Here is a 26,553-nt window from a genome sequence, read left to right as displayed (position 1 = left end):
AATCACAGCAGCAATGCAATTCTGCTTGATGTCTTTTTTACCGTCAGCGGTAATTACCCCTAATGGTATTGACTAATGGGGATAAACTGGTGGAGTGGGTTTTACTACTGAGTGATAGTTTCCCCTTTTGAAATGGGAATTTCATCAAAGGCAGTGGTGCTCATTGGCAGCTACCACTGTCAGTCTTTGCACTGCTTGTTCTCTGATATGACTCCATAATTCTAGTTCAAGGTCAATGGACAGTCTCTGTGTGCACGCTAGTGAGCAATTTAAAACTATTTTGACCTAAGTGTTATGTGATAACCATTTACAGTGATTGTTTCCTATATGCCTCGCATTATAGTCTTGGAAACTATTATATCTCAAAGTGTGCTTGATTCCTCAGGGAAGAGGCCACTGTCTCTAGATTTGGAGGCGCTCATCGGGTGCTTGATGACTGAAGAAAGGAGGCAGGGATTATGCCGCTAGAATTTGAGCCATCTTTAAAAATTATTTGTTGTCATTTAAAATGTGCTCTTTGAGAGGTATTACTGCATTTATAACCTTACTTGTTTAGGTCTATGGAAGGCCTGGTTGTTGCAGGAATTTTGAGGTGATGTTACTTGGGTTCATTTTATGAAACCCTTGCTCCTTGTAAAACAACCTACGAAACACTAAATATGTTTAACCAAGAATAATGACTATGAGCACAAATGTCTACTTTTAAGCTCTTTGCAAAGTTGGAGCCCTAAACACGTTAATAATGTTAATGTTAAAGGATATTTGTACCGCGCATATCACCACCAGAGTGGTCCCCTGGCGCTCTGGCGGCTCTGAGAAGGGAAGGGGGGTGAGTTAGTGGGAATAAGCTGGAAAAGTGCAAGAGAGCAGTGATGTGCTGTTGGCAACCTCAGCCCGGTGGGTCTGTTGGCTGGGCTTGTGGTGTTTTACGGTCGGTAGTCGTCGTGTGCTGTTGTGCAGTTTATGTGTGGTTTGTTTTGTTGTTGCAGTGTAGTGAAGCTCATGCAGATTCTTGTGTTGTAGGTTTGTGGTTGTGTTTGGTTAGAGTTTGAGAGGTGGATGCAGGTGTATGCAGAGGGGTGAAATTGTTAGTGGATCAGTTAATTGGCATTGCTGTCCTTGCAATTATGTCTAGGTGTGATGCTTGCTATCATTCACTATTCACTACAGAAAACGTGTTAAAGGAGACAGTCAACCTAAGACACAACATCAAAAGGCGTTTAGCAGAAGTGATAGTAGAGTAAAGTTTTTCAAAATGCAAATCCTTGCAAAGCAAAGTAGAGGCCAGACATATAATGAGATAACTTTCAGAAAGTTCAAATAGCAGACTAAGAGATTAAGTGTGGTTGTTCAGTTCCTTTCTATACAATAAGTAATAGCAAAATATGTATAAAAAGGTTTATTGTATACTTATAACTTAAAATCCACAGAATGCTCAGACAGTAAGTGCTTTTACACTGTACATAAATATTATTTATATAATTTGAGGCGATGGACACCATGAACGTCACTGCAATGTTTTAGTTGCAGTGCTCACTCAGCCCTTGAATGTTTTTTTCCGAATGCCTCTATCATCATACAGTTCAGTCTGTAGCTCAAAATCTTGCATATCTTGACGCGAGAGCCTTCTTCGAAATTCATCCGTTGTAAAGTAATAGATCACTGGGTCCAAACATGAGTTCAGGCTGGCAAGGCACAGAGCCACAGGGTGAAAGGTCAGTATTGCCTTCTTCTGGGAACAGTTTTGGATCCTATTAGATTTTGCCAAGAAGTGCAAAGGAAAAGTGAAATGGTACGGGGCAAAGCAGATCAAAAAGACCACAGAGCAAGTCAAAATCATCTTCAAGGCTTTTTTTTTCTCACCAAGGTCTTGGGCAACTGGGTGCGATTGTTTTAACGATGAGATGGTCTTCCATGAGCAGTACATTACTATTAGGAGTGGGGTTACAAATCCAAAGAGCTCGGCCAAGGTGACCATGATAATGGAATACGCAACTCCAATATCTTTTACCGGTAGGTCCACAAAGCATAACTCTTGCTTAGTTCTATTGTTGCTATTGATTCTTAGAAGTGGGAAGGGTAAGCAGCTGATGCAAACCACAATCCATCCAGCAATGCTGATGTAGACATCAAACATACGTTTGCAGTTCTTATACCGGAAAGGGTACATGACAAACAAGAAGCGCCGCACGCTGATGCAAACTAAGAAGTAGATGCTTGCATACATATTAACATATTTCAGGTAGAAACACAACATGCAGAGGAACTCGCCAAAGGGCCAGGTGTGGTTTAAATAGTAGAAGATTCTGAGGGGCAGAGATAACACCTGAGCTAAATCAGCAATAGCCAGATTGATCATGAAGATCACAGCTCTTTTGGTCTCTTTAATGTAGGCATAAAAGACCCACAAAGCTAGCACGTTTCCTATTAAACCAGGAACCAGCAGAAAGGTGTACATAATTGCATAAATGAAATTTAGAAAGCTGGGATCTACATCACAGTTGTCTGTGTAATTACTTACATTGCTTTGCATTTTCTCTTTTGTCATTGGGTGGAGTATATTATAATATTTAACAAAGACTAGCTTAATAAAGAATATGTAACCCAGTCACAGGTTATTGGTCTGGGAACAGTTTTCCTTCTTTCTTTGATTCTGGAGACACTATTTTTTGTGATATGTGTTTGCTGTTTCAAAAAGTCTTCCTTGTGTCTCATGTTGACACGTAAAGTTAATGTTTTATCTGCCAGAGTACCATCAGAAAAGTCCTGAATATCCTTCCTTTAGGCCTGAAGACCTTGGTGTTGCCATATCCATTCTGAGGGTTGATCAGGAAAGAATCCCAGAAGGCACCATCACTCTATCCACATCATCAAGGGACATTCAGCAAACATCATCATTTGACCAATCGTCAATGATCTGGTTGTAATTCCTCTTAGAAGATGACAAGGCACAATTCTTGCTGCTTCTTGTAAATCCAGATTGTGCTGGCCAAAGGAATATTTTAAGAAGATGTGTGCACTTATTCAAGCAAATCCCGACCGCACAATATCCGTGCTGTAATTGTCGATGAAAATAGCACACAGGAACTGCAACTGAAAGAAAATTAAGGAAACACTTATTAATAGTTTCATTTCTTTTTAACAGACACACTTATATATTCACAAAAGGTTACAATAGTGCAATCATGCAGAACCGCACAATTAACCTGCACACAGACCTTTGTGAACAGTAGCAGGTTCAAAGGGCGACATCGAAAAGGGAGACTGATAAACATTGAACAGTGCAAATTATGGCATTGCAAAATTGTTGAAGAATGGCAAATTCTGGCAAATTCGACAAATATAGAAAAACAGGTAAAAAAGGAAACAAAGGACAGGGAGACATAAAGAAAAAGAGCACAGGCTTAAATAGATTTTTTTTTCAATGAGCAGTAATTAGGGAAAGGGAGGAAGGGAGGGACAGCGAAATGGGGGGATGGGAAGGAGAACCTGCCATTAAAAATAAAACCACAATGCAATTAAAAAAGTGTTTGACCTTGAAAATGTTACATTTTTAAAAGTCGACATTAAGACGAATTCTTTAGTAAAACTAAAAAGTTGCCATTGCAAAGGTAGAATTTTAGCAGTCTCATTTTATGTAAACTTCGGTATCAAATAGATGTTGAAGTTTGGACCCTATAATTATATGACAGATAATGCCAAAGATACAGACATTTAAAAGCAATAATTAGAAAAAACAGACACCATATTGAACAAGGGGAAGAATGTGTTTAGATATTGCCACTGTATCTACCTTTGATGCTAAGAAGAAAGTGACATTTAAATCGAAACGAGAAAGACAAACTCAATGTTATTGTGGCAATGGTGTAATTGGAGTGCACTTATGACACAAGGTGGGGGTCCCTAGAAACAGATGGGAACTTGTTATTGTGAAGAAAGAATGTCTTGGATTAACATAACAGAAAAGCAAGTTAGTCTGGGGCGTGAAAAGAAACAGAACCAATATCATTGTAAGATATGTATACATAGCACTCAACAGTACTCATTTAACCAACAGCAGGATACTTGTTTGCAGTTGAATACATATTTTTGACTAAGACGATACAGGAACCACTGTAACATATTGATCAAAACGTCCAAGTAATGTATTTATTCATAGATAACTATAACATTAAATCATGACTCAGATATGTGCGATAAAGGACCTCTATTTTAACTCACAGTGGAGTCCCATCAGCATAACATATTTGTCGTGGCTGTACTAAGTCGCAGGATACCAAGGTAGGTGTTTTGCAGTATTCATTTCTGGCAAATTTCAGGTCATTGTATTCCTTTAATATCCTGTATGGGTTCTACTTCCATCCCTAAAACGCAATTTCTTTTTAGCATGTTTTTTTATTTTCCGATGTTCCCCTTTTTGTTTGATTCTTTTCCGCTCTGTTGATACCTTTTTTCTAGAAATGTGAGTTATTTCATTTTTTTCCACACCTTTTTTTTGTGCCCCTTTCTTTTTATCTCTGGATCTTTTTCACCATTTAAACTCACTTTTCCTCTCAGCTCTCGTTTGCTCTTTTCATACATTGTATGCTTTCACAATGGGCCTCATTACGACCCAGGCGGTAAGTTACCGCCTGGGTCGTACCTTTACCGCCATGGCGTAAACTACATTTACGCCATGGTGGTTGGCGGATTTACCGCCCCATTCCAAGGTGAGTGGGGCGGTAAATCCCCATTTCCCATTTACCCTTCCCCATTCTCATTTTTGCCCCATAGGGCATAATGGGAGTGGGGAAGGAGATAATTACGCCACCATAAATTACGGTGCCGTAATTATCTCCAAGGTCCCTTAGCGCCATGGATTTTAACGCCTGCAAAAAGCAGGAGTTAAACTCACCATGGCGCTAAGGGACCTTGTAATCAGGCGTTAAGGGTCAGCGCCGTTTACGGCGCCGTAAACCCCTTAACGCCTGGGTTGGAATGAGGCCCAATGTGTCTCTTTTCGTCCTATTTCCCTTCCATTTGCCTTTTTCTGCAATCATCTTCCCATTTCATGCCTTTTATTTCTTGCATGTTATATCCGGATCCTTTTATTGAGCACTCCTCTTCCTCTAACATCACAGCTTTCTTCAATTTTTATCACAATGGCCCTCATTACAACCCTGGCGGAAATCGAAAAACGATGGCGGAAATGCAATACCGCCATCGAATAGCGCTCGGTGCGACTATGACCCGTCACCGCAAAGTACGAAGCCATTAGCGACACCGTAGTGAACGCCAACGCTAACTGCACCAAGTACGCGCGTGCGCACCATGCCAAACCGTAAATACCACCATGGCGCAAGGGTACGCCAATTCCGACCCTAGCGGACATGTACCTAACGCCATCAAGCACGGCGGAAAGTACCATTCCGCCATGGTGAGAAGTACGGCATCGCGAATCAACCGCAAACGGCCCCACTGAGTGCCTGTACACCGCTCCCTGCCCACAAAGTACAACTCCCCGTAGGTGCAATGAAGTCACAATGCAACCAGTGAAATGCACAAGTCACCCATGCATGCCAACGAACAAAAGAATCACAAGAGGGGCCAATGGGAGCTGCAGGGCACAGATGGCACGAATACAGAAGCCATTCCAATGGACATGACCACAGTCCCCCACCAAGAAACGCACGCAAACACAGGCACCTGTGACCAGCAAAATTCCGAAAATCACATCATTCCACCAGTCCACCTGGCTGACCGGCATCTGTTACACAAAACCCAATCCCCCGCCCCTGAGCATGACAACATTCAAACAGTCATATTGGCAGCCCCCATCCCTGACCTCACTGGGCTTCGTAGGCAAACGCGCCCAGCACAGTACCACGCAACTAAACTCCGAAGCTGGAACCCAATGCAGATCTCCTCACAATACATCGCTCCCCAAATAGGATTATGCCACATCACTCGCAAAGAAGAACGCTACACGGCCCATATCAGAATAGAAATTTAATGCACAACAAAATCACCAAGCCCATACAGCCATTAGGCCATGAACTCCAAAACACATTTCACCATTGTGGGCTGCATCCGCAAGAAATGACCAGCTACTACTTGTGTGACACCCTGTTCCATCATGGTACACAGAGCCACATTCACGTACGAAAAGGCAACATGGTAGCACACAGAACCGCAGGGCCGTCCCAATGGGGAGGCACTAGTCCAGCTGAAAGGCCGAAATGTTGCTCCGAGCCACTAGAACTGCGTAAGGGCATGTGGCCCATTGGCGATCGTCCCATAAGATCGTAATGCTGCTCCACTGATTAACACGAAGCAGCAGGTGTCGGGAGTAAAAGCCATCTGCAGGAGTGGCATACAGATGGCAGTGGCAAAAGGGGAGGAGATACCTGTCAACCAAAAGAAAAGAAAAAGAACAAAATGGCCATCAGAACTACATTCGAACAACTCACTTCAATGATCACACTAAATCCACAGCCATATGCATGCTAGCCCACTCCAAAGGATCATCACCACCCCAAAACCACTTGCGACTCATAACCATCTATATCGAGGTGTAAACACCATCACAAACGAGTGTACCTGTGCATGCGTCTGTGAAAACAGAATCCATCAGATGGGAATGTTAACGTGCATGGACACAAGTGTCTGAAGGCGCGTCGAGACAGGGAGGGCTCAACAAGGCCAGATAGACGATGGTCCCACTATGGCAGCCCTGCATCACATAGCGCAGGGGAGGCGGACAGATTCAAAGAAGCCCTGTACATGGCAAACTCTGTATCAAATCATCTGCCCATGCATCCATTCATCATTCCCTCATCCCGGCATAAATACGCCTGAATATGTACTCACATAACATTAGAAATTTCCATTGAGTCTATGCGCGTTGCAGCCTGCAAAATCCACAGTGCCCCAGCCCATAATTCCAGTGTTGTGAAGTAACATGTATTTGGGAACGTCCGGCCTCATCGCCCACGTCGCTATTGCGCATCCCAAACTATTCATATCAATCATTGCATCCTCGCCATGGCCCCTGTCCCAAGGACATTGAATAATAGAACGTTATATTTGCAGTCAGACCTGTGGGCATCTCCTCGCCGCTAGCTGAAAACCGAAAGCGCCGCCCTTCGAATTCCTCATTTGCAACATCACGTCGAAAAGGCATCTGTGGCCGTTTGAAATCACAAATTAATCCATCTAGTGTGGCTGTGTGTGAAAATGGCAACTGCCTTCACCCACGAATGGGACGCCCCGCCCGTCGGTGCAACTCGGTACAGTGATGCATGAGGGCCCACCGTTACTCGAGTACTACGTTCCACTGACCCTTCACAAGTCTGTTCACGACTGCAAAGATTGTATGTGAAACAATGGGACCATAGCCGAATGTACACATCAACAAATGTTACACGGCCATCGGGTACAAATACATGATTGCAATAGCAAGATGCCATTACTCGAATTGCAGCGTTGTGTGCGGGACGTGCTCGGCCAAAGGGGAGAGCAGCTTGCACAGGTGGAATGAATCACCACAGGTGGAGGCCATACAGCCTGAAAACACATAAATTGCACACCCAGTCTCCTCCCACAACCACACCCACTCCGAAATGCTACCGGCAGGACTCGCGATGTTGGCCCTGGGGGACCTGATAGCACTGCAAGTACTCCAACTCCAAGAAGAAGACGAACACCAACTACAACCGGCCGCACGGAGGAGACGCAGGAGGAGGAGGAGGCCAAGGCAGGGCCAGCAAGGGCCGCCAGCACAGCCACTACCACCACGCAGGCAGCCCGCAATCCCACGCCTCCGAGCACATCCGTTCAACCTCACTGATGAGCAGATCCACACCCTCTACCGTTTGGACCGGGACACCATAGCCGCCATTGTGGACATGACACAGGCTGACCTTGTCAGCATGATAGATAGCCCAACCGCCATCCCACCCCTACTGAAGGTGGTGTCTGTACTACACTTCCTGGCCACAGGCACCTACCAGCACACAGTCGGACAGTTGCATGGCATTTCTCAGCCACTGTTCTCACGGACACTATTGCAAGTGCTCGATGCCCTCCTGCAGCACGCAGACGTCTACATCTCCCTACCACGCTCGGAGCCGGAAATTACCAACACAAAAGTGGGATTCCATGCACTTGCCGGCATACCGGGTTGCATTGGTGCCATCCACTGCACCCATGTGGAATTGGTCGTCCCACATGCCATGGAGGCCCAGTACCGCAACCGAAAACAATTTCATTCCCTGAATGTACAAATGGTGTGTGACTCCAACAGGATCATTACACATTGTTGTGCCCGATTCCCTGGATCAACCCATGATTCTATGGTCTTGAGGAACTCTACAATACCACGCTACATGGAGCGACACGCAAGGAACAGATCCTGGCTACTCGGTGAGTCTCATTTCATGCATGATAATGTGGGGTATGTGATTCGGCAATGACCTGGCAGGAAGGGGGGGGGTGTGTGCGTACGTAGCAATGGCATTCCACATCATACGTTTATCGTCCACATACAGGTGATGCTGGATATCCACTGAAGAGATGGCTCCTCACACCAGTCCGGAACCCACGGGACCAGCATGAGGAGGACTACAACCATGCCCACTCACGTACCCGTGTAGTCATTGAACAGGCATTCGGCCTACTGAAGACTCGTTTCCGCTGCCTCAGCAGGTCTGGCGGGGCACTCCTGTACCGCCATGAGAAGGTTGCAAAGATGGTCATGGCATGTGTCATGCTCCACAACATGTGCGTACGTAGAAATGTGCCCATGCCCCCTGACGCAGAACTGCAAGCACCAGAAGATGGTCATGATGAGGGTGGGGATGTGGCAGCACCTCAAGGAGTCTGCGAGGCACCGGAGGGCCGTGACATTCGTCAGCATCTCATTGATGCATGCTTCTAGCACTCACGCCTGGTGGCTGATACATGGACACGGTACTCGTGGCACTGTGTGTGTCTGGTACATGCACAATATGGACTGTACGCCTATGATGGCCTAGTACACAAAGATCATTGTCCACACATCTCATTGGTTGATCGTGCACTGTTTATGGCATATGTGATATCATGTTGAACACCCTATCGACCCGCCACCCAAGTGAGCCCAAAAAACCCCCTCCACCCTCCTACCTCCACCCCGAACACCAGTGTCCAAAGATGCTCATTGTCAGTGGGCTGTCGCTATTGCAAGCCCCCTCTGCGGGTATCAGGGGCACCCCTGCCTGTGGAGCGCAGGTTCCTCCCAGATCTACGTTGGGGGCTGCCCTGGACGGAACTTGCAACGGATGATGTCTCTGCCTGCTCACGTCCATGCATGTCCCTAAGGGTTTGTGAGAGCTCAGTGAGCACACGGCGCACTGCGGCAAGTTCGGCACATACGTCTTTGGACGTCGCATGCAGTTCCCCCCTCAGGCTCTCGGTGCTTCTCTCCATTTGGGCTCTCAGGCTCTCGGTGCTACTCTCCATTTGGGCTCTCAGGCTCTCGGTGCTACTCTCCATTTGGACTCTCAGGCTCTCGGTGCTACTCTCCATTTGTGCCCTTAGTGTCTCTGTACTTCTCTCCATTTCTGCCCTAAGTGTCTCAGTTGATGTTTCTATGTCTGCCTTAGTGCCCCCACATTCATCGGCATGGTCCTTGAGGAGCGTGGCCAGTTGCTGCTGTTGCACGATTAACTGGTCGAGGGACTGTTGCCTCTGCTGGGCCATGGCCATTTGCGGTGGTGTCACAGAGGGGCTGGTGACCTCATGTTGCCTTGCCACAGGGCTTGTGGGGGATGGCCAGTCGTCGTCTTGTGGGTGCCCCTGCGTGGTATCCTCATGTTGTACGGGATGGGACAGACAGGGGGATTGGGACAGGTCATGGATGGATCTGACTTCGACATCCCCGTCTTCTGTGTCGGAGCATGCTGCCATCAATGGGGTGTCACCTATGGTGCTGCTACCACCAGAGGCAGTGCCTTCTGTGGCATCCATTGGGGGGACCTGTGGTGGTGGTATTGTGGGCATGCTGGCTGCTGGGGTGCCTGTTGATGTTCCATCCTCTGTGCTGCCACCTGATGTGTGCTGCTGCCGTGTCTTGATGCATGCAGCTGAGGTGGAGGGTCTTTGGCCGTTGGTCTTGGCCCTCTTTGCAGGTGTGCTGGTAGGGGTGTCCTGATGCTCGTCGTTTGGATCGGACCCTGTGGTGGAGTAAAGGAGGGCGAGGGTTATTAATGGGTCTGTGGGAATTGGAATGGCAATGTATCACATGCATTGGGGTGGTACCTGAGGGTGATTTGGGTCGGGGCCTTGGAGGTGCTTTCATTTGTGTGTGGAGTGAGGGTGCAGTTGTTTGGCAGCCTGCAGTTAGGGTGTGCCTGCTGCTCGTGTAGTGGGTGTTTTAGGGGTTTTTAATTATTTATGTATTTATTGTGAGTTTTAAAGTGCGCTATCAGGCCAATGTGTGTGGACGTTCTCCTGGACATGTGTTTCTGTTGCACTATGTGGACACATGGTACTTCACATGATTGGACATTGTGGATTTGGCATTGTTTTATTTGGGCCACCTACCTGATTCTCCGGATGTCTGCACTCCTTTCTCCATCCCTCCGACTCCCTCTATGGTCTCCATTCCAATGGTGGAGGCACAGATTTCTTCCCAGGGGGTCAACTTGATGGGTGATTCCGATCCTCCCCCGGTGGCTGTGGCAATGTTGCGGTTGGCAGAAAGTATGCTACGGACGCGTATCCGCAGGTCGTCCCATCGCTTTCTGCATTGCTGTGGGTTGCGGGGTGCGGTCCCCACCGCACTTACCCGCTGTGCCACCAGAGCCCATATGGCCTTCTTGTTCGCAAGTGCCGTCCTGGTCATTTGCGTGGAGAAGACGACGGCAGCATTCTCCTGGAGGGTCTCTGTTAGCACGGTGAGTTCCTCACGGGAGAAGTGGACCTGCCGCTTGCGGTCGCACGCTTTCTTCGCTACTTTTCCCATTTTTCTTGGTTTCGCTAGGGTGGATGACGGGTTGGGGTGTGTTTCAGGGTAGTGTTTTTAGTGGTTGTGTGGATTTTGTGGTTTTATAGGTGTACGGCGGGATGTTTCCCGTTCCGGGCCCATGTTTTTACTTCCGTTTCCGTATATTTACGGTCACCGTACTTTCCGGTTGGCGCTCACTGCGGTGTCCGCTGTGATGGGTGGCGGTATTGCACCTAGGGTGCCGTACGGCGGCGGTGTGGGCCGTTTTGGGGTCATTTCCGCCATCGCGGACTTTGCACTTCCGCCATGCCGTGGTGCTCGTGCCCGATGGGTCGGAATGGGCCGCACTTTGCTCTATCGTGCAATGGCGGAAACGCTATTTACGCTGTGGCGGTCCGGTCTGTCACTTTCCGCCAGGGTCGTAATGAGGGCCAATGTCTTTATATATTTTTTCTAGTTCAGCACCCTTAACCTTACCACACCCCTGCTTCAAAGAGATCTTCCTCTTGTATATTTCGCTCTTGTGCCCAATCAACACTTTTATGAATCAATCGATGCAAGGCGAGGCGTTTGGTGCTTGATATTTGAATTGTCTGGCAGCATTGTGAGGTCACAAATGCGCTGTTACAAGATACTAGATACACTGCATACATAAACCTCGGTTATTTTAACGAATTTTCCGGCAGTTATGCCATTTCTGTTCATTGTATTTATTGAGGAGGAAATTAGGTTTTAACAAAAACACGTGCACAAGTGCAAACAATCAACAAAGGCAGTTCTGGATTTGGGTGCGCTACAAAAGAATGGTGCAATGGACAATGGACCAGGTGTTAACAAGTCAGAGGTGGAACATAAACTGACAAACAACGGATAGGGGGTGGGAATATTTGCAGTGGGATGACAATATAATTACATTAGTAAATGCCTCTCTCTCTCTTTCTCTCTCTGCTACCCACCTTTGTGGGATCAAGGAGAGTGGGGAATGTGTCTGCATATTGTGGGGGGCCCTTCTATGTGGAAGACATTGAACTTGTGAAGAAACACGTCTGAGTTTTGGGAGTGAGAAGGAAGATGGAGTGAAAATGAGAGGATGCACAGGAATGGCCAGACCAGATTGGAAGACTAGTAGTAGAAATGTGTAAAGGGAAAAGGTACACATGGCGAGCCAGTTGACAGCGAGATGGTGAGAAGAGGTGGAAGAAACAAGGAGGTTGCAGAGGGTACGTGTAGTGATATTAATATTTGTTTCCAAGGAGAGCTATGCCAAATATTTCGATGGAGCAGTATATAATGCACCTGTGTGTGAGATCAGTAAATAGGTGGTATGAAAACCCAATGGAAGAGAGGAGATTACAGAGAAAGGCATTATAGAGGGTAAGGAGTACTGAGTAAAGCATAGAGCGCTGGGGAATCCTAGTGGGAAGAGGTGACAAACTAAATATCTGTGTTGCAGGAGATTAAGAGAGGTAGGGGCCATTCCAATACTGGTGAGTGCAGTATACTGGATCTGGAGTTTAGAGAGGGTTAGTAGGAGAGATGTTGATTACAGTGTTAAAAGCTTCCGAGATGTCAAGATGAATCAGAATGGATGAGTACTGTGGGTGGTGCACAGCTTAAGGAAGTTGGATACATTGTTAAAGGCTTTTTCAGCAGAACTTTGGCTAAAGAACCCCGATTGCAGGAGGTCACAAATTAGCTGGTAAGTCTACTGAAATCCATATGTTCCAGAAGCTTAGAGTAGTACAAGTGCAGAGGAGAGACATGCCACGAGTTAGCAGAGTTGTTAGGCTCAGCATTACAGGAAGCTAAGGAGCGCATGGAATGGAGTCTCATTGTTGCTCACAATACAATCATGCATCAAATGTTTGATGTGTGTTTTCATATTTACCGGTAGCAAATGGACATGTTCATGTACAGGTACACAATGTGCATGTTAATGAACATGCACATTTAAAAAAATCGAGCGGGCAATTTTAGGGTATTCAAGTTTTAAGATTAACATACATCTCATGCATGCGCAGAAAGAATGTACATCTCTCAAATAAAATGTACACTTACATGTACGAAACATAGATGTGCTTTTCATACATCTTCATCTCAGGACTGACTATCATGTGAGTTTTCATACATATAGTAGAAATATAGGAGATGCTAACATGTACAAAATGGACATCTTTATATGTATGAAAACTCATATCAAGATCATTAGTGACTTTGATGTAAGTTTGAATACAAATTGGACATGTATAGGAGATATGCATAGTGTAAATGTTTGAATGATATATGTGCATTTCAGAAACACATATATAGAGAGCCGCCGTAATTTCCCAATCTGCGTTGGGCTCCAATGAGTCCACAAATATCTCCTACACAAAACAAACTAGGAACCCACTGTGCATTTCAGTCCAGTCTGTGATGTGAGTTTTCATAGGTGTAGGAGATGTATAGCAGATGTACATTTCATACATGTTCAAAATCTTCTGTACACCTGCTGTAAGTATAACACTGACATTAAAGCAAGTGCTCGCTTTAATGCGAGTTTTCATATACATGGGAGGTGTATACGACATGTGTATTTCATATGAGTTAATGCCAATTACTCATACGCCAAACACTAATGTACCATACAGTCAAGCATCAAATATTCCTTGCCATATGTTCACACACTATATGTTCACATGCCATACACTTACACACAAAAAACACATACACCATATGGCACACATTCATATGACTTATACTCATATGCAATATGCTCATACGCCATACTATATGTCATGTACACATTCGCCAAGCACCCACATGACATACCCTGATATGCCCTATGAAATGCACTCATATGCCATACACTAATTCATTATAACCTCACATGACATATTCTCACATGTCACACACGTGTATGTCAAACACTCATAGATCATACATCCATATGGAATACACTCAACATTTATAAACCAGACAGTCATATGCCAGATGGCCACATATTAAACAATCATGTCACACACGCCATGCAATAAAACATCAATCATATTACACTCACAATGGACAATCAAACAAGCACACATGTGCACAGAAACAACATACATTGAGCGCACAGGCAAAGGCATGCCCTTATGAAAACACATTGCACATTAATGCACAAACCACAAATATTTACACAACACTACAGGGAGACACATTCAAACTAAAACATCAAACACACTGAAAACCCAATGTACACACATTTACCAGTCACAGCTGTGTTTACATATTCACAGACACAAACATGCACACAGCTGCATTGGCATGCCCATGTACACACACATACACACATAGAAAAACAGGCAGGCATACACAACGGTCATGCCTCATTTATAGTACCCACTAAAATACAGGCCACTGATGTTCAAAGATAAAACATTAATACACTCAAAAACAAAATATTTACAGAACACTACATGCACACATACCCAGACTAAAACATGCAACACATTCCACACCAAATACTCACACAAATGTTCACATCATAAGGCAATCACATATATATATATAGACACACATGCACACAGAACGACTGTCATGCTTGCCTACAGGTATAACTAACATGGTTAAACCATCATAGTAACCTTAATTCACCCTCTTCAATTAAATAAGGAGCAAATACACAACAAGTGTAATGGTTATAATAAAATCATTAACACCATAAATAAAAATACCACATCAAAACGTAAAATTAATATAGTAAGTATATATATAGTTAAGGTAGCTCAGACTACTATTGGAAACCCGCACAAAACAATTGCTAATAAACTTTGACTCATGCAATTGATTTGGTCTCAATTGTGAACACAACTAGGTATGTCCCCTCCCCGCCCCCCCCCCACACACACACTTTGCACATTTTGGGAATGATGCATTAACAAATAAGAAAATAAAAATTATTTTCCCATAGCCAATTATTTGCTCCACCGCACAGCCCAAACCTCTGGACTGATTTGGACCAGGTACAAAACAACTTGAGCATACAGCATTGACTTGTGTCCTTTTTGTGGTTTGGGGTTATTCCGTCCAGTAGTATTTTAAATATTTGATGGTGCCCCCTTCTCCAAAAGAAATAGTTGTATCTCAGGTAAATTGCCATGAAATGGGGTGTTTATAAATGAAACAGCTGCCATTTTTCTTTTCTTGATGTGAGAGACAGCTGCGGCTATAGCCGAGGATATAGGAAATTGAAACGCAGGAAAAAAGCCATTTGCAGTTTAAATAATTTGCACATGCCATCAGGCTAGAGGTGGGAGGGGGGCAAGAGGACACCAAGTGAAATTTGGGATTTGGAAGGGGTTTAGGGACTGAGTTGGGCAACACAAAGATTGTCTGTAACCTTGGCCATAGCCGCAAATAGCTGACATCTCAAAGAAAACTGTGTCTAAGAAACACAGTGTGCTGTGGGGGGAATGGGAGAGGGCAGGGGAGGTGCGTAAGCCATCTGCGGGAGTGGGGGGAACTAGCATATATCAGTAGGGCACTTGGTGAGGGCCTGTGGGGCTGCAAAAAAGCATTTTTTCAGCTCCTGTTCCCAGTAGTAGATACACTAGAAATAGGCATCTGGGACTCGCATCCATGCAGGGACCAGGACTGACCCTGCCTAGCCTCAAAGGAAGGATGGTGCCAGTTCCCTCATGCCATGTTGCCAAGTAGAAGTTACGAGACCACTTACTCACTTAAAGCAACATGGCCTGAGGGGGCTGGCCCCTTCCTCGCTTTGAAGCTAAGCAGGGATGGGAGACCGGGATGCCTAGTTTAGTATGGACTAAAGATAGCCACGGGTAAAATAACCATGGGTACAACCAGGATATTTGTAGTTCATAGCCACAGTTATGAACACATTTTTACAGCTACAGTGATGTAATCTGTGTTGACATAATTGTGGTGGTCATAGGCTGCACAACTGGGGGCGCGAAGTTAAGGTGGCTTTAGCTGAATTTCAGGGATTGTGTTGCATTAAGTTCTCACTGTAACATCCCTGCAACTAAAGTTTATATGTAAATGAGGTAAAGTAAATATATAAATATATGACCCGGCCCTATGGCTCCAACACTTCGCCACCAAACCTACACCCAATCAACCGTGCACACTCCAAGTCAGGAATTTTAGACTTGGGTCCAGATTGCCCTGTGCCCCTCGAGCCTCAGGCACTCAGCGCACACATAACATCACTACTACACAGAAGGCACCACCTTCCCTTAGCACTATTTCTGCCAAAGAACTCAAGGGTGCCCTCAGCAACGCTAGATCTATCACGGCCCACACGTTGGACATCTCCGACCTCATCACTACTCAAAACCTCGATTTCATAGCCATTACTGAAACCTTGTTACACGCAGCCTCTGGCCCACTCACTCCTTGCCCTCGCCATTCCCAACAGCTACTCTACCATTAGAGCAGACCGTCAATCAACCTCCAAAGGAGGTGGAGTTGCATTCATACACAGAAATAATGTCACACTTAGAATCATCCCCAACACTGAGCTCAGTTCCGCAGAATCCCTCTCGGTGAAACTCACCCTATCTCCAACTAACACTGCTACTCTCTACCTTATCTATAGACCTCCTGGTCCACTCGGCTCCCTCATAGATGACATCACGGCCATCCTGACCGTCAATACCAAACCCAACTCACAGGTGTTGCTTCTTGGTGACCTTAACTTGGGCCTTCTCGACACTAAGGATCACCTGGCCTCTGAGGTTGCTACCACATTAGTTAACTTAGGCTTCCAACAACACGTTCACGAACCTACCCATATTAAGGGTAGGATGCTCGATTGGATCACTGACCTTAATTGCAACACATCCATAACCTCCAACCACGCCTGTGCCTGGTCCGACCACCACATCATCATCTTCCACCTACCAGCAACCAACCCTCTCATTATGCCCACGACAGCTCCTACAATTCCCACAAGGAATACAAAAGACATCACCAAGGACAAACTCCCCCCACTCATCCTTCCCATCTTGGATAAATACGTGTCCCGTCATAACGACCCTACAGTCCTAGTAGATATCTTCAATCAAACACTGCTTACAGCCATTGACAAAATAGCACCGCTCAAATTACGGAAAGCCAAACAACAGGCCCACTTGAACTCCTGGTTCACCCCGCAGTTAAGAACTTTACGCATAGAAAAACGTAAGCTGAATCACTCTGGAAGAGCCACCCGTGTGACGCTAACAAAGATCGCCTCATCATCACCACACACAATTACAAAGAAGCGATTCTACAAGCCAAAAAGGAGACCTACAACAAACGTATCTTACAAGCGGAATCCAACACAGAGTTATTTAAAATCCTTAAAGAATTGGAATCCCCATCCCCTACGCCTGACACTTGCATTAAAGACAGTAAATGGTGTAACAATATCCAAAACGCTCTCCTCAACAAAATCACCACCTTGCAATCAAAAATTAATGCCAAACAATCTACCTTACTCACCAACCCCCCTACCAAACCAACCAGCAAACTTTCTAATACTCAGACAGCCTCTTTTACCCACACCCTCTTTAGCTTCACCCCAATCACTATACTTGAGGTCGAAAACATCATGCGCAATTTAAAACCCTCTAACTGCCAAGGCGACTCTTGCCCAGCAGCTATCATCAAGGAAGCAGCACATGACCTCGCTGCTTTTATAACCACCTTCATTAATTCTTCATTCCTAACTAGTACGGTACCCAATAACCTAAAGGACGCGTGGGTTATCCCTCTCCTAAAAAAAACGACTCTAGACCCTGAAACACCAACTAACTACAGACCAATCACCACCATACCGTTCCTTCTCAAAATACTTGACAGAGCAGCATACCTGCAGATTCAGAACTACTTAGAGACCAATAACCTCCTCGGCACAAGACAATCTGCTTCAGACCTGAGCACGGGACTGAAACAGCTTTACTTGATCTCAAAACCCAAATTGAGGACCTTAAAGACAATGGTAAACTGGCCCTCCTACTACTTCTGGACCTATCCGCTGCTTTTGATTTGGTCAATCACCAAATACTTTGTTGGCACTTGAAGTCATCGGCACATTTCTCTGACAACGCCTCCAACTGGATTAGGTCATTCCTTGACAACAGGCACATGAGAGTTTTCTCCCCTACTGCATCGGCCGATCCCATACCAGTCCCGTGTGGAGTCCCGCAAGGATCCTGTGTCTCCCCAACCCTTTACAATGTCTTCACCAAACCATTATTTGATGTGCTTGATTATCTGGGTGTCACCTACACGAAATTACGCTGATGACACCCAGATACTCATACCCATCACTGGTGACTACATTGCTGACTCTAAAGTCCTTAATGACATTTACCTTGTCATACAAGCTTGGATGGCCCAGCACGAACTATGCCTCAACGATGACAAGACTGAGCTTCTTATCTTAGGCACACAACAGAGACTTAACAAACTAAGTCCACTGTTCGGCTCCTTCAACATTGACGGCAATCTGATTAAAGTAGCTAAAGACACCAAAACTCTGGGTATATACCTCGACGCCTCCCTGACACTCACCAGAGAAAGCAATGCAGTTGCCTCTGCATCCGCATACACATGCAAATTGATCTCGGCCTGCCGCCCTTTCCTTACTGCCTCGAATTGCATTACATTGGCCAGGACCCTGGTTATGTCCAAATTGGACTACTGCAATGCACTGTACCAAGGCACCAACCAGGGTAATCTCAACAAACTTCAGACAATCCAAAACAATGCTATTAGAGCAGCCCTCAACATCCCACGATCAGCCCACATCTCAGAAACCAGGAAGAACCTCAATTGGCTCTAAGTTGCCTAAATGATCTCCCTGAAAGCACTGGCCCTCACATACAAATGTGTTAACCACCAGGCCCCTACTTACCTAGCCTCACGATTCACTCAATATACTCCAGCACGTGTACTCAGATCTGCACAAATTCAAGGTCTTGCAATCCCTAGATTCAAGCTTCATTCTGCCGGTGGCGCTAGCTTCCCTGTCCTGGCAGTCAAGCTCTGGAACACTGTACCACTCATGATCAGAACACTACCCTCGTTCAACCAATTGAAACATAAAGCCAAGCTCTGGCTAGCAACATCCCACTAACAACCGCTCGTCTATTTGAACGGGCCGTCGGGGTCCTAGCTCTGTTCTGCTCCGCCCTGATTACTGCTTGATGTTGTAATGTCCTCTTTATACTCTGGGTATAATCTGCTGGGACTGCTATGATGACTTGTCCACTATTGTTTGTAATATTACACTACCTGTATTGTAAAGGGACTTCTTGTTGCTATGTCTACTACTGTAATGTAATGTAATGCTCCACTACCTGTAATGTAATGCTCTACTAATATATGCGCCCGGTTGCCGATGGGCCTGGTCTGCGCTATACAAATAAAACAAATACAAATAAATGTAATCAAAATACACATGCAAATCAAACAATAATAAGCCCAATTTTAAAACAAACACTACAATTAGAAAACATCAACTGAAAAGTAATACACACAATACGTTTAATACAGGTAAACACAAAAAATAAACATATACCCACTGAGACACATTCATTGTATATGTATAAGAATAAATCAAATAAAAACAAACAAAAATAGTAGCTATAATATTCTGAAAGCACCCAGCACTAAGGGGCTCATTGTTGAATTCCCCGCAAATTGCACGCAGGGTACCTGCTACGTGTACACTTTTGTGTAGGCACAATTTCAAACATTTGCATGGTAGAGTGCAAAAGTATAGAGCAAATAGGTGGCATATACGCTTGTACTCCACACTTTTGTACTATGATCTGCAAATTGAATAAACGTCACCTGTGAAGTATGCATGGCAAAGGCGGTGCTTGCAATGGATTCCTACAGAGTCTGCCTGCTTTTGCTGGTATAAAATGAAGGTGGACTCCATAGAAATCTACAGCAGCATGGAAATACATGCTGACGCAAATGCGTGGAGTATTATTATGGCAGAGAGGAAGGGGGAGGCATACTCGTAACTTTCGATCCACCCTCCTCTACATAGAGAATGAAAATGAGCCATAAGGTAAACAAAGAGTGTAAAAAGCAAGGCTTTTACGCATTTATTTTTTGCTACAGAAAATTTCAAACATTTAAACCCTCTATCCTACATTAAATAACTTTGAAAATACAAATAATTAATCACTTCAGCTAAAACACAAATTGCAAACAAAACCACAGCAAAAGAAAAAGAAAACAAGCATTGCAAATGGCAATAGTTCAGGCTTTTGTGTAGGCATGGGAAAGGCACTTGCCAGGCACTGCCATAGTGGTAATAACTGTCCATTAATGGTAGCAGGTGAGAAAATGGTGGGAGTACCTGGGCATCAAATAGCAGTGCCTGGCAATTACTTAATACTTCTGCCCTAGCCAAAACTGTTGGCTTTTCCAATTGTTGTTTTTAACAGGACTTCAGTGAAGGACATGCATTGTGCTTATAGACCAAGTGACTGATGACTGAAGGGTAACTTGGTTAATATACCTTGACTACACCAGTGACATTTTTAGAACTCCAATCAAGTCATTAACTCTAAGACAGCTTTGAAAAAACATTGGCAGGCACTTTGAGTGCAAAACCTAATGGTAAGGCATAAATAAAGCAAACTCAAAGAGTTCCCATGAAGCAGTGGTTTGGACAGGGAGGGGCAAGAACTGGGTGGGAATGACCATAGGGATTCGCATGGCAATGGGCAGTCAATGGGGGGGCAAATAACCAATCAGCATCTACACGCTTTGTGCCCCTCCTCATATGTCATTTCTCCTTATCTGTACTCTAATTAGATAGTTTTGCTTATAGGTGGCACAAGCACCACATAATAGCCCAAACTAATAAGGGTTATGGTGTGTTTTACATCTAACAAAATTGTATGCTTGATTATGTGCACAGAATATCCTGGGCGGGGCTACTATGTATTGGGAAACTATTCAACAGCTACATAAATGCCTGAACCTGCGAGCAATGCAGAAATGCCAGCCCAGTTGGTGAGCATTTCACAGAGGGAAATCATATGCATAATGACCTTAAAATGATTGTACTCAAAGGTAATTTTGGGGCTGGCAAAGCCTGAATTCAAACACAAGAATAATATTAATACACTGACAGGAGTCTTGAATAGATTTTGAAGTTTCATGAGCCACTATCCCAAGTAACAGTTTCACACTCTTTCCACTCATAGGGATGCAGGGATCACAACATTCAGACCAAGAACTTTCTATCAATTTTTCAAAAGCCCTTCAATATCATCTGACTGACACTGCACCATCTCCACCACTCTCTATAAGGCAATGGTTCATTGCTAGACTCCCCAAGGCCAGCCGTATCATCACTCAGAAAGCCTGACAAACTTCATAGAGATATGTGAGGGCACCGCCTCATATCCGACCCAGCTCTTTCCTTGTGATTGTGATGAAATGCAATCCCAATATGGCATTTGACACCAATTTACCACAAAGGTCTCCATGATTCAATAACATAACTCATGACGGGTTGTGTCTCTTCCCCACTGGCCTTCTAGAGGCACAAACCTGATATGTGGATTATTGTGTCACCACTGCTCTTGCAAAGGGAGCAGCCTGATATATACAGAGCTTCAACAGGATGGAATCTGCCATGACTGACCCTATCCATCCCATCCTGCCTGCCTGGGAGTACCCTAACAGGGTGGGCTATGTGTGTTTCCTTTTGTTTTCTTCCCTCTTAGTTCCAAGGGCACCTTAACAAATAGTCCCATTCAAATCTTGAAGGCTATAATGTGTGTGGTGGGGTTGAACATCTGTAATGCATGCATCTCTGAACAAGCTCCTATTGAGGAGCAGACATACACTTCAGCAGGCGATCCTACCCCCCTACATCGTCTGTATTGGAGACATGAGACCATGACCTGTCTAACACCAGCTATTGTATCAATACCGCGGCGAGTATGTGGAAGATGGTATCCATTAAGACAACCATATCAAATGTACCCTCGAGTTGATGACAGCCTGCAGGAGGAGATTCCTGAAGGACTATGAGAAAGAGCTAAGAAGATGGACGGATGATGTCATAAGAAAGTGTGCACAAAGTCCTGAAATACTGAATGAGTACAATGTATGAATCCTGGAGGAGAAATGACAAAGTAAAGAATCAAGTGACCCTTAAAAGTGTAAAAGAAGAAGATTACACAGTACAATGTACTGTGGAAATCAGAAGTATATTGAATGTACATACGCTGAAACGCAAGATAGATCAAGTCATCATATAGGCTAGCTATAAGTAGTGAATAGAATGCAGGCGGAGCTGTCATTGTATAGAGAATGGACATTGGTATCATGAAATAAGTAAGCCAAACAATCATGAAGAGAAAATGAAAGGTTGTGTTGCAGTAGGATAGCAAGTATTTGGAGCTGTGTTGGGAGGCTAAGTCAAGAACTGAGAAGTCGAGGTCAGCTATCTATGCTGTAGAGGAACATGTGTGCGGAGGATGAATCCTCTCACGTTAAAGTGCAAGAAAGAACACAGATGATGCCAAGTCTTAATTCGTTAAAACATTTAAAAGCTTGCAGAATTAACAGAATTGTGGTCTCTTGTCACACGAGTAGAGGCTGAAAATAGGGCTTGAACTTGGAGTTCCAGACACAACAGCAAGTGTCCTCACTCCCATTGCATTCCTAGGATAAGAATACTCTGCAAGGCCAAGTACAGAGAGAATTTCATGGCAGAAAGCATGGGTGATGAGAGATGTTGGGCTAATTAGGTGGTAGGGCAGCTTCATGTCCTATCTACTAGAACCTAGGTTTTGGCTTATGTGCTACTTATTGAACCAAATGTTCCAGACATGGCACAAGCGTGCCAAACCAATTGTATTAGTACATATAACGAAGAATCTTATAGCTTGAGAAACCAATGAAACACTGTGTAACTGATTTTTCTTGAATGACATGTATAAAGAGGTAGTCATAAGTTATCTACCCGATATTTGACTGCCAATAACAAACCTATCTCCTATATGATTGTGTATCTAGATGTGTCCCTTAACCAATCCCAGCCCTTGTTAGATTTTCACTATTGCCAAGTAGCATGACGTCATTCTGACGCATAAAGAAGTATACAATTGTATTTCATGTGGAAATCGCTGAGAGAATGAGTGTACGTCCGTTGATAATTGCTAATAAAACAGCCACTTGCCATCTTCTTGAGTTTGTCTGGTTATTTGGGTTCAGAATTATTCTGGTGTAGTCCCATCTAGTAACAGATGCACGTTCCAAGGGCCGTAAGCTCACTCCAAATCAGGTACACAGACAGATACAGATAAGGAAATAAGGAATCCCAGAAATGGCTATTTACAATGTAATGATTTTCTCAAATGCTGCATTCCATCCCTTCCTGAAGAGGTGGCAATACAAGAAAAGCTTGCAAAAAATTACTTTGTAACCTAATTAAGGTATTGACTTGTCTTTTGCATTTTGCATATACTCTATATCCTTTAGACTTTGCACAAAGCCAAACATCTTTGTGTCTGTCGAGAAAGGCAGACTTCTCTTGTGCCTATATTATAGAGAGGTGAAGATATTGTGTCAAGGCTACATTTCTGTCAAATTGAAAGCTGCATTTATCTGAAGATGCACTTTTAAAATAATATCTCTTCTTATTGCTTTGCCAAATGTTTTCCAATTTGAACTCAAAGTTTCAGACACAAGAATCTCACACATGGGACTACGTTGCATTACATTAGGACGGGTAGGAGACAAATACAGCATTTGATAATGTTAAAGGGGTATATCGTGGCACAAAAAAAATGAAATTGCTTGGATGTTTCAAATCGTTGCACTTGCCAATTGCATTCTTAGACCTTTTTCAAAATACTGGAAATCACAAGTGAACTACTTTCACACTTGCAACCACACTAAGCCTGGCTAGAGAGATTTGCTGTCCACCTGAACGCTTGCAGATTGGTCGCTCTGTAGTGCGTAACGACTACATCATGGTGAAAACAGAGTAGGCCCTATTGTAGAAACTAGCCAAACTATTTAAGGTGGGGAGACAATTTTCAGATGTTGCTTTTATGAGTTTATTTTGCTTTCATGGTGCTTGATCCATTAATGTTTTCTTCCACTTGTGTGCTTCATTGCAGTTTGAGTACAGACTTTAATAAGAAAGGCACCCGATCCTTAACAACTAGTGATGCACTGAGTGTCTTTCTTTGGGCCATTTCATCTTAACTAAAACAGTATTCATATAGGCACCATCTTGGAATGATATGATACGCATGACAACAGGGATACAAATATCAAGTTGCAAGCTGCAAGCCAATAAATTATAAGCCACTTGGCACCTCAATCCTACACAGATCAACAAGTACATCATTGCTTACTCATCAAGAGTCAATTGTCACTAGCTAATGGCTAGTGCGAGTGCAGATTTGTATGCCATGCAATGTTTCTAATCATTGCGTCATGTGCTTTTGTGTTGCAATTTTCAGTCCCAGCATACGATGGTACAATTGATAGACCACTGCATTCCATTGTAGGATAACATTACTGCTCTGTGCATTTTTATTTGTAGTTGTGTCTTGTCAAATTGCAGTAAATGAATCTCTGCATTATATTATGGTAGCACCTTTTCGCTTACAGGTTATTTTTGAAAGCTGCTGTAGATCAATGGAGCACGACGTATGTCCACAGGGCCAGATGATGCAGCCTTTGAGGGCATGCTTTTAGGCTCTGAAAGTCACAGTACATTTACAATGGAGTGCATCAAAATTCTGTTTGTTTGTTCTGTACATTCTACAAAGCAAACAAAGCAAGATGAGCACTAAAATAAAGTTCAGACATCTTCACTTTCTATGTGTCTATTTGTATACAGAGAAGGGGGAAAACTCAATGGAAAAGATTGTAAACAATCTTTCAAATCAGAATGTACTTCAAGTGTATGATTAAAAAAACATTAACAATGCATGAATGTGGCTTTTATCGACCAGAACCATTTCCTTACATACAAAACTTGTTTAAGCAAATTAGAATTTACTTTTGATGTTGCAAATGATACTGTATATCACATGGCTGATTTTCAACAAGGTATTGGTTAAGTTCAAATGCGATGTAGTGCAATCTCAATTCATTGAAACCTCCCAAAATGTAAATACTCTATTTTAGTAATAGTTCAAGAGTTTGAAGAGATTAGGAGCCATATAATTAAATCATTGGCATAATTTGGGCCGTAGTCCCGAATGGACTCTCGAACGCAATCTTGAAGGCTAATCCTGGCCTATGGGCCAGAGTGCTAAAGGCATTATTTGATAAAAAAATCAAAACAAGAACAATTCCAGACTTGTGGAGAAGCTCCGTGATTATTCCCATCTATAAGCATGGTGATCGCTTGACAGCTGCTAATTACCGTCCAATATCCTTGCTAGACGCGGACAGTAAAGTATTTGCGGGTCTGGTACTTAGACCTAGAAGACTGAGCCAAAGCCAACGGAATCATCTCCAAATTCCAAACGAGATTTCAGAGAGGTCTATCTACCTCGCTTAATAATCTGATGCTTAGCTGTTCAGGGTGTATTGTTAAGGGGGGAAGACCTTTAATCTGGGAATGGGTGGAATTATCCCAGGCTTTAGACAAGATAGAGATTGTCTGTGGGACAAATTGAAGAGCTGGGGGGTTCCGGACAACCTGTTGGCTATTTTGATAGAACTTCACCATAACTCAACTCTGCGTGTCAGACTCTCCAGATCTGGGGATCCATCACAAATAGTGAATATACAGAGAGTTGTTCACCAAGGTTGTCTGGTGGCCCCTTACCTTTTCAATGTATACTTTTTTTTATACGATTTGTTCAGGTGGTTTCTAACATTGCTACTGGCGAGCCCCAAGATGGGAGGGACTAGGATATCTTGGCTATCTTATGCTGATGATGAACAAGTTACTTCTTACCTTGCAACATTCTTTCGATGGGATGTTCCTCTGACTTATTCCTTATCTTTGATAGATCATCTCCCAGCTTGCTGGCCTCTGAAATTATTTTTCAGTACAGGGCGCTGCGCGTAGACGTCCCTCGAGCCTCTGTATCGGTGCCGACGTCATCACGTGTATAAATAGACTTGCGCAGCGTCCGTTGCTCAGTTCCGTTTTGACGTTAACAGTTGTTTTACATTAATTGGTTATTGACCTTGAAGGAGCGTAAACTGCAACCACAAGGGAAGTATTACTGCGGGGATGGATGTGAGGGGCGATAAGGAATACGTTGGAGGAACATCCCATCAAAAGAAAGTTACAAGGTAAGGAGTAACTTGTTCTTCGAAGGGATTGTGTCCTCCGACGTATTTCTTATCTTTGATAGACTCCCATAGCAGTGGTGTGTAATTGGAGATGGGAGTAAAACGCCATGTGTCCTTTTAGGAATGAACAGAATGTAATACGGCTTTGCCAAACCTAGTCTCTTGACTAGAGGAGGAATCCATGTTGTAAAATCTTGTGAAGGTATATGCGGACGACCATGTGGCAGCCGCACATATGTCTCGAACCGGAACCCCTCTTTGGAGGGTCGAGTAGGCTGCGATACCCCTGGTTGAATGAGCCC

General features: G+C 44.1%; 1 protein-coding gene across 2 annotated transcripts in view; it reads right to left on the bottom strand.

The window, feature by feature from the left end:
* Window positions 1-1,384: 1,384 nt before the first annotated feature.
* The window catches only part of GPR174 (G protein-coupled receptor 174), a 249,620-nt gene continuing 224,451 nt past the window's right edge, over window positions 1,385-26,553 (bottom strand). For both annotated transcript variants that reach the window (XM_069612904.1, XM_069612905.1), the window contains one exon: window positions 1,385-3,093. In XM_069612904.1, the coding sequence (XP_069469005.1) occupies window positions 1,538-2,548 (1,011 nt within the window). In that variant the 5' untranslated portion in view covers window positions 2,549-3,093 and the 3' untranslated portion in view covers window positions 1,385-1,537. The remainder of the gene's footprint in view (window positions 3,094-26,553) is intronic.

This window comes from Ambystoma mexicanum, chromosome 5p (genome assembly GCF_040938575.1).
Source record: "Ambystoma mexicanum isolate Mex_15411 chromosome 5p, UKY_AmexF1_1, whole genome shotgun sequence".
NCBI lineage: Eukaryota > Metazoa > Chordata > Amphibia > Caudata > Ambystomatidae > Ambystoma > Ambystoma mexicanum.
The sequence above is the reverse complement of the archived record's forward strand: the minus strand, read 5'-3'. Positions and strand labels throughout refer to the sequence as shown.